This window comes from Vombatus ursinus, unplaced genomic scaffold (genome assembly GCF_900497805.2).
Source record: "Vombatus ursinus unplaced genomic scaffold, bare-nosed wombat genome assembly UNPS02014828.1, whole genome shotgun sequence".
Taxonomy (NCBI): Eukaryota; Metazoa; Chordata; class Mammalia; order Diprotodontia; family Vombatidae; genus Vombatus; species Vombatus ursinus.
Genome location: NW_020954606.1, coordinates 2,568,173 through 2,587,255, shown reverse-complemented (window position 1 = coordinate 2,587,255; position 19,083 = coordinate 2,568,173). Strand labels below are relative to the sequence as shown.

At 36.5% G+C, this 19,083-nt stretch overlaps 1 protein-coding gene across 3 annotated transcripts; it reads left to right on the top strand.

Annotated features, from left to right (window-relative positions):
• The first annotated feature begins 2,580 nt into the window (after positions 1 to 2,580).
• Positions 2,581 to 17,284, top strand: RFESD (Rieske Fe-S domain containing). Of its 3 annotated transcripts, XM_027838488.1 has the most exons (5): positions 2,581 to 2,671; positions 13,368 to 13,550; positions 13,642 to 13,676; positions 15,375 to 15,441; positions 16,942 to 17,029. In XM_027838488.1, exons 2-5 carry the CDS (start codon positions 13,373 to 13,375, stop codon positions 16,947 to 16,949), a joined length of 288 nt encoding a protein of 95 aa, XP_027694289.1. In that variant the 5' UTR covers positions 2,581 to 2,671; positions 13,368 to 13,372; the 3' UTR covers positions 16,950 to 17,029. The 3 variants fall into 3 exon arrangements, with proteins under 3 accessions (XP_027694289.1, XP_027694288.1, XP_027694287.1); XM_027838487.1 differs by lacking the exon at positions 15,375 to 15,441 and having other exon boundaries at positions 13,371 to 13,550; positions 16,942 to 17,284; XM_027838486.1 differs by lacking the exon at positions 15,375 to 15,441 and having other exon boundaries at positions 16,942 to 17,284.
• Positions 17,285 to 19,083: the final 1,799 nt, after the last annotated feature.

Here is a 19,083-nt window from a genome sequence, read left to right as displayed (position 1 = left end):
TTCAGCCTGCAAAGCTCCCGCCCCCGAGTGATAAGCCTCTGTTTATGCGCCCTCACTGAGCTGCTTTCTCTCTCACCTGTTTCTGCACTGTTACTGCCATCTGCTGTTTACCGGGGAGCTGCCAATTGCCATTGGCTGTTTCTCCACTCCACCTCTGCAGCAATATGCTGTTTCTCTCCTGAGTTTCCACTGCCTAAATGCTGCTTCTCCACTGAATTGCAGCTATTGGGCATCCTTAATCTATCAACAAGTATTTTGGATAGCTGTTTATTAGGAAGTCAGTCCCTCCTTATGCCGAACTAAGATCTCCCTCTCTGTAATTTCCACCGGGGAGCTAACCAGAATAAATGTAATCTTTCTTCCCTTATGATATCACTTCAAATATCTGAAGATAGTGATCCCGCCCCCATCCCTACGCCTGCCTCTTTATCTATTCTTCCTCCGGAGACTCTGCAGTTTATCAATTCCCTTCCTAAAATAGGATGCCCCACACTGGACGTGACACTAGACCAGGCAGATTAAGCAGGACTATAATCTTCCTATTTCTGCACATTTTACTTCCATTAATGCAACCTTAAATGGCATGGGGGGGGGGAGGGGGGAGGAGCTGCTCTACAACAATGATGACTTATGTTTGCACCAAGATGATCGAGGCCTTTTCACATGAAAAGCTGCCTAGCCAGGTCGCCTTGATCCTGTCGTGACTTTCTCCATGAAACCTTCATAAAGGACTCTAAGCCCTTGGATTTCTATCTCTCTTTTCTGAATAGATGTGTAGCACTTACTGGCTATACCTCTAATTCTGTTATTATACTATGCAACCTCAGATTGTAGTAATATAACCATCATGGGACCTTTGGGAGGCTGGGATCCAGAATAAAAATTGGGCAGAGATGTAGCAATCTTACAAGAAAATTAATGGTGTAGGTTGCAATTAAGTGGAGCAAGGATATATATGTTGAGCATATCATAGGAACAAGGCAATACATAAAATGAATATATATAGATAACTTTTTTTTTACTATTTTAGCAAAGTATAATTACTTTGATTTTTTTATTTAATCCAGAAGTAATTTTACTATTTACAGAGATATTCTTCTTCTTGTTCTCATACCCTGTGAATATATATATGGTTTATTTCATTTATCATGTGTTATTTTATTTATTAAAATGTTATTTTCTTATTGGAATTATTGTAATGTGGTGATGTTTGAGTATTTGCTTTTTAAAATATTAAGTGAATATATTCAAATTATCTTTATAGTTCTGTTTCCTCAACTAGATTATAAACACTCTGAAGACAGGGTACTATGCTTCCTGAATTCCTATATTTCCCTGAATCTCTTGGCACCTGGCTCAACCCTCAGCACAATGCCCTTGGTAATTTTTTTCATTTTAATAATGAATAACCTTGATTTGAGAATCCAATAAATTTCTCTTCACATCAAAACTGTTACAGTAAATGGGTTTCATTGCCAATGCAAAACACAAGGAACCCAGGAATATCTAGGGGAACAAGTTTGGCTTTTCTTGAATTGATATGAAAAGTGAATAAAGTATCATATTTAATCAGTAATAACTTTTCTTGGATTGATGTGAAAAGTGAATAAGGTATTATGCCTAATCAATAATTAACAATGCCCTGAAAAAGTCAAGCTTACGTATATAAAAATGTCTTTCAACTGAGCCTACAATGCAAGCCATTCAGAGTACAAGGATGGAGGCTATACTAATTGTATTTTTAAAAAATGGGCTGAGGAAAAATACAAAAGATTGGTGGTCATCACAGAAGTAGCCAAAACTGTTATCAGAGGCTGAATCTCTTCTCTTGTGGAATTGTAAAGGGATTCTTTAGCTGGTCAGAACATTTAGACGTAGAAGACACCTAAAGTATCTAACCCCATGGAGGCATTTTACAAATTACGCAGAGACCCGCAGTCACTTTCCCTCAGTCATAAACAATAATAATAAACAATGGGCCTGAACTTTTGATTCCAAATCTGGTTAGCCTGGTTGATATCAACCACAGGCATTTATTAAATCCTTTACTGGAGCTACCACTACGTGGAGGCATGTTCTTGAATAAGTAAATACAGGTGCTATATACAAGGTGAGGGGCTGGGCACTAACAACTGGGAAAATCAGGAAAGGCTTCTTGAAAGTGACACTTGAGCTGAGCCTTGAAGGGGTTTGCAACAGGTGACCAAGAGTGAGGAGCAAGAATAATATTAATAATAGCTATCATTCACATAAGCACTTTTAAGGTTTTCAAAGCATTTTAGAAATTTTCTCTCATTTGGTCCTCATAACAACCCCAGGAGGCAGGTGCAATTATCATCCCATTTTACAGATGAGGAAGCAACTTGCAAGGGTCACCCAGTTAAGTGTCTGAAGCGGGATTCGAACTTGAGTGCCCCTGACCAGGCACACAATACACCATCTGGTCTAGACCAGCTCAAAAGGCAGAGGATGGAGGCCAGGCGAGGAAGAAGGAGAATTTCACAAATTAATAGCGCCACCCAGCCTCCAGACGCTCCGCTTCGGGTCACGTGCATGATATCGCTCCGCCCCCGCGGAGAAGGGAACGCCGAAAGGCCTCAATCTACGTGGACCGCCGGGCTCTCGGGGTCCACCGCATTGCGTGGCGCTGCTTTCCTTTCCCTGGACTGAGGTTCGGGGGCGGGGAAGGAGGGGAGGAGCTAAGCGCGGGTTTTGCACGCTCCGTCCTCGCGGGCGGATTGGGCGGGGGAGAGGGGGGGCAGCGCTCGAGGAGGCTGAGCTGCTTCCTACTTCCGGCGGGCGCGTGGACTGGCGGTTGGAGGCCGCGGGGCATTTCCCTCCCCGTGGCCCGGTCGTTAGAGCTGGGAGAAAGCCCTTGTCTCCATGACGGGGGGAGGGGAAGAGATTTCCCGGTCCTCCCGAGCCCAACGGGCCGAAGGTCCTCAGTGTAACCCGAGCCCGCGGGCTGATTCTTGGCCTTGTACCATTTACCTCACAGTCCCCAGGGTCTTCATTCGTGGTGTTTGAATCTGGAACGTAGTTTAGGGACAATAAAATTCTACTCCCTCATTTTCCCGAGGAGGAAGCCGAGGCTTATTTAATGAAGTCAAATAGCTTGCACTGGGAGTTTGGGAGAGTTAGGTTTTGAGCCCGGGAGTTCAAAGGTGAACCTTCGCAATTTAGATCTGCTGCTTCATCTGCAGTGGGAGAGCTGGTTAGGAGTCGGTAAGGCCAGAGTCCTTCCAAGCAGGGCTTTATTATCGTAAAAGCAGCTCAGAACACTGGTTGGTTGGGTGGAAGGGGAATGGGGACCTGCTTATGTCAGAGCTGAAGGAGGAAGAACTTAGGGAAATTTGCTGTGGCACATTGTGCCATGCAAGCAAAAGAAGACTTGCGCCTGCGCTGTACTGGGTCTTCCGGGTGGCTATCTTGAAATAGCTATGCTTTTACTCTCGAGAGTCCCTTCAGCATTACCATATTCATAAGATGTAAATGAGACCGACATCACTTAAATTACTATCGGGCATTGAGGAGTCTTACTGAGCTTGCGTGGTCTTGGGAAAGTCTCTAGACCACAGGGTCGCTGGTGATAGGGTGGTTTATGGAGTGGTGGGTTGCCTATTCAGCTTATGGGGGAAGTAGTTGTCTGCTCAGCATATGGGGCTAAGACTATAGGGGAAGGAGTTGCCTAATCTGGATATAGGGAGAAGATAGGGCTTCATTGCTCTGGGGAAAAAGTAGAATTTCTTGTTCCTACTCCAGATCCAGAAAGCAAGCAGGCAAGATTTCTTTTCTGATAACCACTGTCCCTTAGACAGTATGGACAGGGCTCTTTTTTTTCTTTTCTTTTTTCTTTTTTTTTTTGCAATTGGGGTTAAATGACTTGCCAAAGGTCACACTGCTAATACGTGTCAAGTGTTAGGTCTGAGGCCGGAGTTGAACTTAGGTCCTCCTGATTTCGGGGCGGTGCTCTAGCCACTGCACCACCTAGCTGACCCCCGACAGGGCTCCTTTTAAGTTACGTGTGTGTATGTATATGTATATATACATATGTGTGTGTGTGTATAGCCAGTCACCTAAATAAGTGTGTGTGTGTATATATATATATATATACGCACACACACACACACACATATATATATATGGACTTTTTTTTTCTTTTTTGGTCTGTTTTGCAGCATGGTTAATATGAAAGTGTTTTACATGACTTCATATGTATAATCTATATTGTTTGCCCTGTCTAGGAGGGGGATATTGTGGTAAGAGTGTAGAGAATTTGGAACTTAAAAAAATTTTTTTAATGATTTAAAAAAATTTACATGTAAGTAAGTATATGTGTATGTGCACATATACTAATTTAGGTGACTGGCTGTCACTCATTGATTTACCCAAAAAAGCACAGCTTTAAACAACAAAAAAAAAACTTGCACCAATATAAACCAACTAGTTTATGGTTTACTATACAGTTATGTTAGTACATTTGTAGGTCAGATCATTAGATTTGCCCATGGCACCAAGTCAGGAAGGATAGCTAACACATTGGTGGAGCCAGGATCCTAAAAGATCTTGGCAGACTAGAGCCTTGGACTGAATCTGATATAAAATTCAGGAGGGATGAATGTAAAGTCTTGCACTTAACTATAAAAATAAATCAACTTCACAAGTACAAGATGGAGGGAGCATGGTTAATTGGACAGCAGTTGTTCTGAAAAAGTTCTAGGGACCGAAAGTTCTATATGAATCATCAGTCTGATGTGGCCACCAAAAAAGCTAGTGAAATCCTGAGCAGCACTGAGAGCTTAGATTCCAGAAACAAAGAGAATGATGTTGATGTTCCTCTTTGTCCAAGTGTCATCTAGTACTATATTCATTTTGAGGAACGAAGGCATAGTTTAGGTAGGACTTTGACAAGCTGAAGAGTGTCCAGAGTAGGGCAACCATTGTTGTAGTTGATTGTCCATCTGGGAAGTAATGCTATGACATGCAAGTGAATTGGATTTAAGTGAGGGAGGGCTGTGAAAAGTCACCAGCCTCACTTTCTCATCAGGAGCTATCTGTGTCCACTGGCCAGATGCAGATCAGAACAACTGGAGATGGCCCTGGATGCAGTACAAGCAACCAGGATGATGAGGGGACCTTAAGTTTATATCATATGGAGATCCAGTGAAGGAATTAGGGATGTTTAGCATATAGAAGAGAGAAAACTCAGGAGAGACATGAGAGTGGTTGTCAAGTATTTGAAAGGTTGTAATGTGATTTGTTGGATTTATCCTTGGAGGTCAGAACCAGGAATAATAGATGAAAGTTTTGGAGAGTCAAATTTAGGCGGGATGTAAAAAAAAAAAAAAACAATTAGAGCAGTCCAAAATATGGAATGAACTGCTTGGAGATGTAAATTTCCCCTCTATAGAAGTCTTTAAGCAGAAGCTAGATTGCAACATGCTAGGTTGTTAGAGCATCCCCACTACTTCTTGGTAAAGGTTAGATTAGATGGTCACTGAAGTCCTTTTTAACTCTCAAATTCTATGATTCTATGATTCTTATCATAGATTTAAGGGCCTTAAAAATCCATTATAATCCAATCTCATTATTTTATAGATGAACTGAACTCCAGAGAGGTTAAGTAATTTGAATTAAGGTCCAGAGAGGTTGAAGTCAGAGGACAGCTATTGTTAGCATTGAATTTTAGACTAAAACATGAAATTTAGTATACAGATATAGATATCTATAGTCTATGATTCTCTCATGGATGCTGCTAACCCACGTGGTCCTTGAAAGTGAACTCAGTCCAAATCTAGGTCCTTGAATGTGGCTTTTTGACTGAGTCCAAGTTTTACAGAACAAATCCTTTTATTAAAGTGATTTATTCTGTGAAGTTTCGATTCAGTCAAAGGGCTGCACTTGAGGACCTAGAGGAACACATGTGACCTCGAGGCAGCAGGTTTCCCACCCCTGCTTTAACCCCTCAGTTTTTTGACCTTCAGTTTTCTCATTTGTAAAATGAAGGGTTCACTAGATGTTTTAAGGTATCTCTCAACATGATACTTTTATTATATTTGCTGAGGTAGCCCATGCATATCAGAAATGCTCAACTACTATGATGACTCTGTGTGTGTGTGTATACACATATAAATAGAAGATACTAACCTCATTAAAGGAATTGACAGAGTAGTTTGGAAAACACATTTCAGAAAAACATGTACCTACATATATATGTGTGTATAGTATCAATATAGATACTACATATACTTATGTATGTATATATAGATGGATAGATACTATAAAATCATATATAGCTACTATATATGCACACATACCTGTGTATATATGCACATACATATAAAATCAGTCATATATAAATATATGCACATGCTTAATACTAGTGCCTTCTTGTTGAGATTGTATTCAATTTATCCTGTATATATCTTGTTTGTATGTAATTGTTTATATGTTGTCTCCGCCCCTATATTTTGAGCTTTTTGAGGGAATGGATGTTTTTTTCCTTTCCTTCTACCCCTACTGCTTAGCATAGTACCTGGCTCACAATACACTCTTTGTATACGCTTGTTGACTTGACACACTGTCTTTTTCAAGATGAAGAATAATACAACTTTTTACACCCTACCTTTGTGTTGTATAAAATTTTTATTTTTAGGGTATTTTCAATAGCATGTTACATTTTTTTACAATTTCCAGGCCTTAGCAAATTTTCAACTATGTTGTTACTTTTCAAGTAAGCAAGCATATCCTGGATGAACTTTAATCTACAGAAATTTAAACACTTTTCTATTTACCTTTGAAACTTCAGGAGCTATTATACCATGTTCTATTGCTTAACAGGTATATAGCGTCTTTTTTCACCTTAGTTAACCGAATAATATACTGAACCCTACCCAGCAACTATCACTGAAGGACAGAAAGAAATAGAAGATACTACAATACCTGCAAAAAAGGAATTTACAGTGTAGTTTGGACAACAGAACACAGGAAAGAACATAGCAAGAACTGAAGCGCTTGATATTATAGAGTAACATGTTAGTAAGTGTAAGTTAAGATAGAATTTACAGTACATAACTATTGAGTAGTCATGTAGAGTTTAATCATGGAAGGTTTCCAAGAGGAAATTAGTTTTAAGGCATGTTCCAGAGGTGAGGGACATGAATTGGTGGGGGAGAGGCAATATGTGTGAAGATACAAAAATAAGAACTAGAAAGTTGTGAGAACTGAATATGGCTGGAGCTTCTGTTCTCCTGAGTTATATTTTTGGAGCTATAAGTGATCTTAGTGGTTATCTAATCTGTAGATGAGTACTTGCCCAAGATCGAATACATAGTAAGCATATCTGACACCAAAGCTAGCATTTTTCTAGTGTAATATGCTAGAGAATAGAGGTTAGTGAGGTACTGGTTGGTCTTGAATGTTATGGAGTCTACATTTGATCAAATACATCACTGAATGGGCGTTGCCTCAGACAAACTGAGACCTGGGAAAGACATTAGTTTAAAAAGGCCAAGGTTTCCCACTGCATCCTGGGCTATATCCAGCCATTCAGATCTATAATTTGCCACTGGACCCAGATGGTTCTGGAGCCGGTGACTTTGTACCACCCTGCCTCACTTAAATCTAATTCACTTGCAAGTCACAACATCATCTTCCCCAAAGTCATGGTTCTCTTTGAAAATGAAGGACAAGGGTAGGAGTCTCTGCTAAAGAAGAAATCAGATAAGCAGGACAGCTTTTAAAGTAACATTGCATTTATTATATACTTGAAAAGCTCTGCACAATAAAGCTTTGCAGCACTACATACAATTCTCTTCTACAGTGTAAACAGAAATGCTCATTTGGTGTTTCTTAAGAATTTGTTTTAAAAGGTGTATGGGAAATGTGTGCCCCTTCCTCTTTTTTTTTTTAATTGTAAATTGAGGAATAGCACTAAGAAATAACTGAGCTACCATTGAGAGAAAAAAAAAGTTTCTAAAGTTTATTTTCTCCGAAGCTGAAGGCAGAGGTGTGGCCATCTTAGAAGTTCTGATAACTTTATGTTGGCCGAGTCGCAATAGTTTGAACTTATTAGTCCTGTGTACTGTGGAGTAACCAGTAAGTAATTTTAGTTTTCCTGCTTTCATTATGTCTTCTTTGGCTCTTCTGTATGAGATATTCACTTACAGATGCTTAAGAAGTCCAGTAGAATTTAATAGACTTAATTGAGCTTAATGTGTTATAATTATATTTATCCTAAGTGTATACCCCATCTCCTCTGTGTCTAACATAAATTGTCAGTCCCCCTGGAATTAGTTATCTAATTTATTATGTACAGTATTGTCACTCAAAGTTAGAGAAAGGAGAAAAAAAATTATAAGGGAACTAATGGCTACTGTTCTGAAATATTTTCCTTCTCAATACTAACAATTGAATGAATTAATTTGTCACTTTTTTTCTGTTAAGATTGTGTTATTTTAATATGGAATTAAGATAAATTAAAATTTGTAGGGAAATATGAATAATACATTTAAAATGACAGTAATTGGATTGGTCTTGTTTACAACAGTCTGGACAAGGATAGTCACAACTTTTAATTAAGATATGGAGCTGTTAATTATGAAGTCACTAAATATAACAAGTAATGGCATTTATGTTGTACACAAAGAAACCATTTAAAATGAAATGACAAGATAAGTATTTCATAGTGTGAAAAAGAGTAAATAAAGTTCCTTAAACCTTTATCATTCCACCTACAGCTTTCTTGTTCTGTTCTTATCATCTCTTGCCAAAAAAAGTCCACTTTAGCCTTTTCTCCCAACCTTGAAAGAAGTTGAAACCATTGTCATAGATTTCTGTGAATTTGCTAACTTTATTTCCCATAACTAAGAAAATATTGTATTTTGTTTTTACTTTCTTTTGGACTTAATTGCTGTAATTTTGATATTATTACACATCTTATGCATTTCCTTATTTTTATGGTACTGGTGGTTTTTCTACTTTTTTAAAATCTAGAAAATGAATTAATTATATAGCTACCTTGTGCTTTCTCTCCCTCAATGCTTAGTTTTAAGTCAGCTCTCTAAAGTCTTCATATCAGTGCTGTGGACAGAATATTCTTTGAAGGAGCGGCTAGGTGGCACAGTGGATGGAACACCAGCCCTGAAGTCAGGAGGACCTGAGTTCAAATATGCCCGCAGACACATAATACTTCCTAGCTGTGTGACTCTGGGCAAGTCACTTAACCCCAGTTGCCTCACTAAAAAAAAAGAAAGAAAAAAATATTAATTGAAGATAAAGTATTTAATCCCCATCTCCACTTTTCTCTTGAGACAGAATGACTCTCTAGACATTAACACACAACCCAAATCTCCAGAAAAGGTATTTTAAATTTGGGAACTAGAATTTATTTCTCCTATCTACGTACCCCCCCTCCCTCATTCAATCCAAGTCAGGATGGTATAGTGGAATGATGAGAACTGAATTTGTAGAAAGGAGCCGTGTTAAAATTCTGACTTTGCTGTTTACTACTCGTGTGATTTTAATTTCTTTAAGTCTGGGTTTATTTGTAAAATCAGGAAGATTGGACTAAATGCTCTCTAAGGATTTGAACTGAGGCTCAAGATACTATGAACTTACTAAGCACCTAGATATTTCGTCATAGAATAACTTTATACAGCTTTTCACTGTTAAGATGTGAGACACTCCACAGTGTCAACTTTTACTGACTTTTGCCTTCGATCTCCTTGACCTTCTATAGAGCAGGAGTCCAGTCTGTCAGTCAAAGGTCCTTGATCCTCTAGCATTTCACTGCTGAAGTCCGAAAGAAAGCAACTGGGGATCTCTCTCTACCCTTCCTCTTTTTCTTGTTGCCTAACTCTTACTTTGGAAGTAAACTTTTCTAATATTTTTAGGAATTTACATAATCTCTAATTTAGCAATTCGCTTTGTAAAAATCATCTGAATGAATGAATTGGCTTTTACATGTATATTTTAGAGGAAAAGGGCTTCTGTTTGTTTTTCAAGGAAATAGTTTACTCTCATTTATCTTAGAGAATAGGGAGAAACATGAAAAATTTAAATGCACATTTAATCTGAAAACTTGAGACAAATTTCAACTTTTTAGATAATCAGACTTATCATCACAACTTAATAGCAAATTTGACACCTTATCACATTTGCCAATCTTCCAGCGGAAGTACAAATAAACTAGTTATAAAAGGTAACTTTTGTAGGGGAAAGAATAATCTAGGTAGTTTAAGAATCCACAATCCAGTTGAGCAACTGATTATAGTATTTGGGGTTGTTGCTTTGTTTGTTTGATAGACCTGTATGCGTGTGTATCAGACCTGATACATAAAGAACTTAATGACTTTTCAAAGTTTATTTTTGGACTGAACCATCAAAAATTTTGTTATTGATGTCTTATTTTCAGCATGGCACAGTGGAGAGGGAACAGGTCGGACTTCTAGACAGAAACAGGGGTTGAAGCCCTGTTTTGAACATAAAGTTGCTGTTTGACTCTGTGCAATTCACTTTATCTTTCAGTGGCCTCAGGAACTCTCTAAACTCTCTAAACTCTCTAAATTCCAGAGCAGGTTCTGAATAGTGGGTAGGATTTTGCTCATAGGATGCCCACAGTGAAATCTTGAGTCTGGTCTAAAATATTTTGTCTTTATATCACTTTCGTTTCTTTACATAATCTCTACCCTTTCTCCTGCCTGTCAAGCTATCTCATAACAAACAAACAAACAAATAAATTAAAGATAAAAAAGCAACTCAGCAAAACTAGCCAACGTGTCAATCAAGTTCAAGAGTTCTACTTTTTCAAAGAAGGGAAGTACATTCTCTTACCTCTCTCTAAGAGTTAATTTAGTCATTATAATAACATAGTGTTCAACTTAGTTTTATTTAACCTCTTTTAAATATTTTTTCCTTAGGTTTTTGGAGAGAATTTCTGCCTGTGATTGTATTTGGCAAAGTTATGAAAGATTCAAAATAGAGATCTAAGAATTACTTTTATTTCACAGCATTATTATCTTAATATTTAGTCCTTATTACCAGCCCATCTTTTATCTTGGAATTGCTAGTTATTTTTTATTTATATACCAGCAATCCACCATTAAAGTCCTACTTCAGTGTTTCATTGTTACATGGCAGTAACCTTGGGTTCACTAATGCTTTAATCTTAGAGCTCAAGCTCTAGAAAGTTGTATTAAGTTGGAAAGACTTCAAGTACAGGCCCAGTGATGGATTCTGTGTGTTTGTCATACAAAGACTAGTCTAATTAAGTTTGGAAAGGCTTATTACCAGAAGGTTGACCAACAGTTGAGAAAAATTTTGGCCACAGACACTTTTATTCTAAAAATATTAATACAGTTTTTAAACAGCAAACACTTCCCAACAAATATCAAAACATCTCTCCAATCTCCCCACCCCCCCCCAAAAAAGTGCATTCCCTAAAATCTACTTGTTATTAACAGAATAGACATGTCCTTTAACTTTGACAGTGTATTACTAATATTTACCTTTCTATTTGACTGGAGTTTTGTTGCTTCTCATTGTCAAAGGATCATAGATTTAGAGCTACAAGGGAACTTAAATTTCATCTATTGAAACCTCCTCTTTAAAAAGAGAATCTGAAAAGGGGCAGCTAGGTGGCACAGTGGATAGAGCACCAGCCCTGAAATCAGGAGGATCTGAGTTCAAATCTGGCCTCAGATCAAACACTTGACACTTACTAGCTGTGTGACTCTGGGCAAGTCACTTAACCCCAATTGCCTAAAAATTAAAAAAAAATTTTAAAAAGGGAAACTGAGACCCTGAGAGTAATTTGCCCAAGATCACACAGCTAGTCAGTAAAAGACTTTCTTCTTATAAATAACAATGTTCTAATAAAAGTATTGGTTAGAAAAATTACAACTAAATACAAACTAAGTACCTTTATAATTACTTTTAAAACTCCAAATTTTACATCTCTTATGCCTTGAATTCACGGCTTCTGTTTTCTTCCTTTTCCTCCTCTTCTAGCTAGTTCTTAATTTAAAGGAAAACATGCTAATTGCTTCTATAACACTTGTGAGCACTAACTGTCCTTAATTCCTCCCTGCCAGAGAATATGGTCTGGAGTAGTGGTTCTTAAACCTTTTGGTCTCAGCAGGCTTTTACCTCTTAAAAGTTATCAAGAATCCCAAAGAGCTTTTATTAATATGGTTATATCTACCAATATTTGTTATCTTCGAAATTAAAATTGATGAAAATTTTAAATGTTTATTAATCTCAAATAACAATAATAAACCTATTCCATGTTAACATTAATATTTTCTATGAATAATTATTTTCCAAAACAAAATTAATTAGTTTTTTAGTGAGGACATTAGTGAGGAGAGTAGCATTATTTTACATATTCTTACAAATCTCTTTAATGTCTGGCTTAATAGAAGATGGATTCTCATATCTGCTTCTGCATTCAATCTATTGCAATATATTGTTTGGGTTGACATATATGAAGAGAATCTAGCCTCAGATATGAGGTTGGAAAAGTGGAGAGTATTTTAATAGACAAGTAATATCTCAGTATTATTATAAAATCACAAACTCTTCCTTTAAGGGTCTTGAAGACCCTCAAGGGTCCCCACATCATACTTTGAGAACCAGTGGTCTAAAGTGCTAAAGTTCTGAGTACCTGTATGATTTCTGCCTTCTATGTAATTCTGAGCTGCCCTTCATATAATAATGGCATGCAACAGTTGTATACACAATTTGGTCTTAATAAATTTAGAGCCTCTCTATCCTGGAAATTATTCCTCCGTTGAAGAACCTTACTTATTCCTTTTAGGAAAAACCTTGCTTCTCAGACCAGACCCTTTTTTCCTAACATTTTAAACATTTTTCCTAACATTTTAAAGTTACCAAACAAAACACAACAGGCTTTAAAAAGGTTATGGAAGTTTCTTTACACCCTCTGAAAGTTACATTTGCCACCACCACAGTAGAAAAGAAAACCAGGAATGCTTCCAAAAGTGGCTTCTGCCACCCTAGGAAGAAGTTAGCAATAACTTACTGGTGTTCCCCTCTGTGAATAGTGGCTTTGCTAGAGATATTAGGTCAATGGAGGAGGAAGAATGTGGAAACTCTTGGTAAGACAGCATACATAATGGTACTGGTTATCCTAGGAAAAAATAAAATGCCTACTTTATAAGAGCCAACAATGATTCTGTGTCTATAAGAATTTTATATTGATCAAGGAATCAAGGAAAGTCATTTATTCATCTGGAAGAAATCTGTTTTTTGTACAATATAATTAACTGTATTGGTTAAGGTGATGAACTAAGAAAGACTGTACTTATTAGTTACTTAGTGTATTTTTTCCCGTTTATTTTATTTAGCAGACATGGATCTGCCAAGCTGTACACAAGATCCCCAGACAATAGAAGATAATTCTCCTGTCTATGTTGGTACAGAAGAAGACTTTAAAAAATGTCAAAGAATGACAGCTGTAGTCCATGACAGAGAAGTTGTCATTTTCTATCACAAAGGAGAATATCATGCTATGGACATTCGCTGTTACCGTAAGATTTTTACATATGTTCTCTTTGTGGTTATATAGTTAACTATGAAACTATTTTTGTTGACCAGATGTTGTATTCACTTATATTTCAGATTCAGGAGGACCTTTACATTTGGGAGAAATAGAGGTATGTACAAACCCATCTTCAACAAACTGATTATTTTTTTCTATTTAATTTCTTAATATTTTCATTGTTTAGTATTTTATTAATCTTTTGGCTTTCAAAACTAGTGGGGAACAGAAAAATTATATTTTACTTTAGAATGTAATATTTCCAAACTCATATTACAAAATACATAAGCTATACTATAAAGATTCAACTACAGAAGAGTTTGCAAACTGTCCAGTATTCTTATTCTGCCTTTCTTCTCAGTTTTTGCTTGTTCAAACCCTCTACTCCATACTAAAAGTGAGCAGCACTACCTTTCCTCCTCATGGAAGGTTTCATCTCAACTTAGATGTCCTTTTTCTCTCTGAACTTTGTATCTGTCTGGTTCATCCTTAACCTAGATGTGAGCTTAGTAATTGAGTGTTATTAAGAGATTGCTAGATATTAGGGCAGTGTGATAGATGGTAAATTCAAGTTTCATTCAGAATTTATTCCATAACTAATGATGGCTATTAGACCAGGTGGATGAAATTTGAAGGGCAGCTTAATTAATATTCATGTTAAGCATGATGTTCATGTCCATGCTCAAGCATAGAACTATGCCCAAGCTATAGAGTTTTCTCCCACTCTTCCAGAGTTGTTAACATTCCTTGTCCTATAGGGGCCCTGGAAGTCACAAGGTCCTTCTGTTACCTGGCCCTCCTATTTTCTGTTTCTTACTTAAACTCACATTGCAACTAGAAAAGTGAGTCATAATTCAAGTAGGAAGTGGAGGTTGTTTTCATTCTTGTAACCTCTTGAAGGTGAAAAGGAATAGAGCATTTTATATTATCTGAGGACTTCATTTTTTTTCTTTATAAATACTTATCACTTTATAATGCTTTACAAATGCAACATTTAAAGTATCTTTAATGGGTAAGATATTTCTCCAACAGATAGATTTCAAACTCCTGAGTTAAAAACAGGTTAAATTACTTTCTCAGTATCACACATTGGTTCTGTAGTGGAACTGGGAATAAAAATCTGTGAATTTCATTTTGAATTTTGTAGTATGAGGAGGAAAAAGAAGAGGAATAAGCATTTAGTAAGCGCTTACTTTGTGCAATGCAGTGTGCTAAAAGCTTTTCAAATATTATCTCATTTGATCCTCAACAATCCTGGGAGGTAGGTGCTGTTATTATTCCCATTTTACAGTTAAGGAAACTGAAGTAAGCAGAGGTTAAGTGACTTGTCTAGAGACACACAGCTTAACCCATCTGACATCTGAGGCCAGATTTGAACTCAGGTCTTCCTGACTTTAGGACTAGCATTCTATCCATAACCTAGCTACCTCACTTGAGTTCATTCAGTAAACATGTATTGAACATCTATTATATACCATATATCCCAGGTACATGGTTAGTATTTATGACCTAAAACCACGATTTACTAACTAAATGTAAAAACACTTTGCAAGATCTCTTATTTCAGGGAGAAAATTGTTCAGGCACTTCTAGCACATATATGTGATAGTTTCCTATTACATACCATAAAAATCTTTGTTTCATTCATTTTGGCATTTATGTTTCAGATGGGTGATCAACTGTCAAGAGCTTTTTAAAAATAATTTTAATATAGTAATTCTTTTTTGTGTGATTTTATTAATAATAACTGACTTTTATATAGTTCTTTAAACTTTACAAAGCACCTTATATACATTTTATCATTCGATCCTAGCAAAGACCCTGTGAGGTATGTGCTGTTATCCTCATTTTACAGATGAGGAAATCAAGGCTCATAGAGGGTAAGTGACTTACCCATGGTTACAAAGCTAGTAAAGTGTCAGAGGTGGGATTCAAAACTAGATTTCTCATGACTACAGGCCCAACACACTTTTTGCTACACTTATAAGTAAAGTTAGATCTCTGTTAGAATATAAGCTGCTCCCAATTGATAAATAGTTAGAGGATATGAATAGGCAGTTTTCAGAGGAAGAAATCAAAGCTATCAATAGCCATATTAAAAAATGCTCTAGGGTCAGCTAGATGGCGCAGTAGATAGAGCACTGGCCCTGGAGTCAGGAGGACCAGAGTTCAAATCCGGCCTCAGACATAACATTCACTAGCTGTGTGACCTGGGCAAGTCACTTAACCCTAATTGCCTCACCCCACCCCCCAAAAAAAGTTGCCAAAAAAAAAAAGCTATAAATCTTCAATAGAGAAATGCAAATTAAAACAACTCTGAGATACTACCTCACAACCCCAGATTGGCTAAAATGACAAAAAAAGGAAAATAACGAATATTGGAAGGAATGCGGGAAAATAGGTACACTAATGCTGTGTTGGTAGAGCTGGTCTAACCATTCTAGAAAGGAATTTGAAACTATGCCCAGAAGGTTATACATAACCTTTGATGCAGCAATACTGCTTTTAGGGCTATACCCCAAAGAGATTAAAGAAAGAGTGAAAGGACCCATGTGTACAAAAATATTTATAGCAGTCCTTTCATGGCAAAGGATCGCAGACTGGGGATGCTTATTAATTGGAGAATGGCTGAACAAATTATGATATTTGAATGTGATGGGATACCATTATATTATAAGAAATGAACTAGATGGTTTCTGAAAAACCTAGGAAGAACTATATGAACTGATAGAAAATGAAGTGAGCAGCACCAGAAGAAAAATTTGTACAATAACAGCAGTATTGTAAATATAATCAACTTTGAAAGACTTAGTAACTCTAATCAACACAATGACCCATCACAATTCCAACATACTTGTGATGAAGCATGCTATTCACCTCCAGTTAGAGAACTGATGGACTCAGAATGCAGATTAAAATAAATAAAGTCTCCACAAAAAAAAACCCAAACAATTCAAGCTGTTTGGAGGCATGAACTGCTATGTTAGTGATTGTATCTTCAGCACCTAGTACAGTGCCTGGCAGGTGGTAGGCATTTAGTAAATACAAGTTAATATATCTTTTATTTAAAAAAATCTTGTTGCCTTCCTGCCCATCTTCTGTCGGAAAAGTGATAAGACTCAAGATGCAGATTGAAATATACGTTTCTGGACATGACTAATGTGAGATTTTGTTTTGCTTGACTATTCAAATTTGATGAAAGTTTTGTTTTTCCTTTTTTTTTCAATTAGTGATTGGTGGGAGAAGAGAAAACAAATGTTTGCTAGATGAAAAAAGTAAAAAGTAAAATAAAATAAAAATTACATTAAAAAATCTTTATGCTTGATGTGAGAATTTGGGATTTCAAAATGTTAAATCTGCTTAATCATTTTCTTCCCCAGGATTTTGATGGACGGACATGTATTGTTTGCCCCTGGCATAAATACAAAATTACTTTATCAACAGGAGAAGGACTATATCAATCTATAAACCCTAAAGATCCATCAGCAGTACCCAAATGGTGTTCCAAAGGAGTAAAGCAAAGAATCCATACTGTGACCGTGAAAAATGGGCATATTTATGTAACTCTTTCTAAGGCTTCAGATTTTAAGTGTGATTCTGATTTCTATGCCACTGGACAATTTAAAGTAATTCAAAGACCCTCTACTCTGAGGAAAGTTCCTAATTTTAAAAATATATGACAATAATGAAACAAAATATATTTATATTTTAGAAAATTCTATACAAAAGGCAATAAATAAAATTAACCTGGTATAAATGTATCATAAAAAAAACAAAATGATAACTCAGAGAAGCATAAACAGGAATGTAATATGAAACAAAATCTATGACACATTCTTCTTATCAAAATACTCATTGACATAACTTTGCTTCAAAAAACAAAAAACAAAACAAGACATACCTCAGGAAACTGGAAATAAAGTAAATGCCTTTTAACTTCAACTGATTGAAACAGAAATTAATATAATGGAATTAATATTAATATAGAGAAGTATAGGAAGACATATGAACTGATTTAAGCAGAACCAGAAAAGAATATACACAATTACTACAACAATGGAGATAGAAAAAACAGCAACAACAACAACTAAAAAAATCTAAACTAAATGCTGAGTAATTATAATGACCAAACTTAAACCCAAAGAAGAGATATGAGAATGCTCCTCCTTTCTTTCTTTGCAGTGTCAGGAGACTGTAGGTGCAAAACATTGAGTAATGTTGCTTTTGGTTGATATGGTGATTGATTTTGCCAAACTTTTTTCTTTTTTCCCATTTATTCTTTTTTATTATAAGAGATGATTCTCTGGGTGGGAGAAGAAAAAGATATATTGAGAAATAAAGGCCTTGTAAGAACAAAATATATCATTTTTTAAAAAAGTAAAATAAAAGATGTACAGAAAATGGAAACAAGGGCACTTATCAGAGGATTAATGCAAAAGCATGTCATGGTCCTTTAAGTTTGGAAAACTGAAGCTCAGAAAGATCTGAGTCTGGAAAGGAATGCTAGACATAACAGAAAGGGATTTATTATATTTTGTTTAATCAAAATTGAGAAGAGGAAGCTCAAAGATAGGACCAGTGTTCTAGGGAGCTGGGGCCTTGATAACAGAAGGCAGAAGGAGGGCAGAACTGTTCAATTCTTGTGTCTGTTTTCTCTACTAAGGACAATGATCTTTGGACTGGAAAAAGAAAAGGATAGAACAAAAGTAGATAGGAAGTTGAAACCCAAGATAAGTAAGAAGATAATAAGAGAAAACAACTAACTGCCCCGATGAGTTCAAGTGACTTGGCCCAGACACACCTGGGATGTATCCCAGATTATTGTGATATTACTTTTGAACCATTGCTAGTGCTCTTTGAAAGAGTATAGAGAATGTGAGAGTTGCTGCAGGACAAGGAAGAACAAATGTCCTGGTTGGGTTTTTTTTGTTTGTTTCTTTTCTTAATTAAAAAAAAAAGGGATTGATTCTGGTTGTAAACCGAAGGGTGATAAACTTGGCTCAAATTCCTGGCAATTTTCCAGAATTTATTACTAAAAGAATGGGTAAGGAACTTCTAGGCCAGTTAAATGGCACATTGGATAGAGCACCCAGCCTGGAGTCAGGAAGAACTGAGTTCTAATGTGACCTCAAACACTTACTAGCTATGTGACCCTGGGCAAGTCACTTAATCCTGTTCGTCTCCGTTTCTTCATCTGTAAAATGAGCTGGAGAAGGAAATGGCAAACCACTCCAGGATCTTTGTCAAGAAAACCCCAAATGGGGTCACAGAGAATTAGACATGACTGAAACAACTCAAGGACATTCTAGAAAAGGAATTAGTAATCACATGCATATATTTATGTTAATCCCAAAGGTTAAAGATACAACATAAAACAAGTGTAGCTCATTGGCAAGATAGTGACTTTGGAGTCAGGGGACTAGCTTTAACTCAACTCAATTCAATTCAACAATATTTATTAAGCATTAATAGTGCCAGGCATTGTGCTAGGTGCTAGGGATACAAAAACAAAAAATTAAACA

What these genes read in the sequence shown, in the direction of transcription:
- RFESD (XM_027838487.1), top strand. Translation starts at nt 13,373, where the DNA reads ATGGATCTGCCAAGCTGTACACAAGATCCCCAGACAATAGAAGATAAT. An exon ending in TATGGACATTCGCTGTTACC is followed by an intron (nt 13,551 to 13,641) that starts GTAAGATTTTTA and finishes CTTATATTTCAG; the next exon opens with ATTCAGGAGGACCTTTACAT. An exon ending in TACATTTGGGAGAAATAGAG is followed by an intron (nt 13,677 to 16,941) that starts GTATGTACAAAC and finishes TTTCTTCCCCAG; the next exon opens with GATTTTGATGGACGGACATG.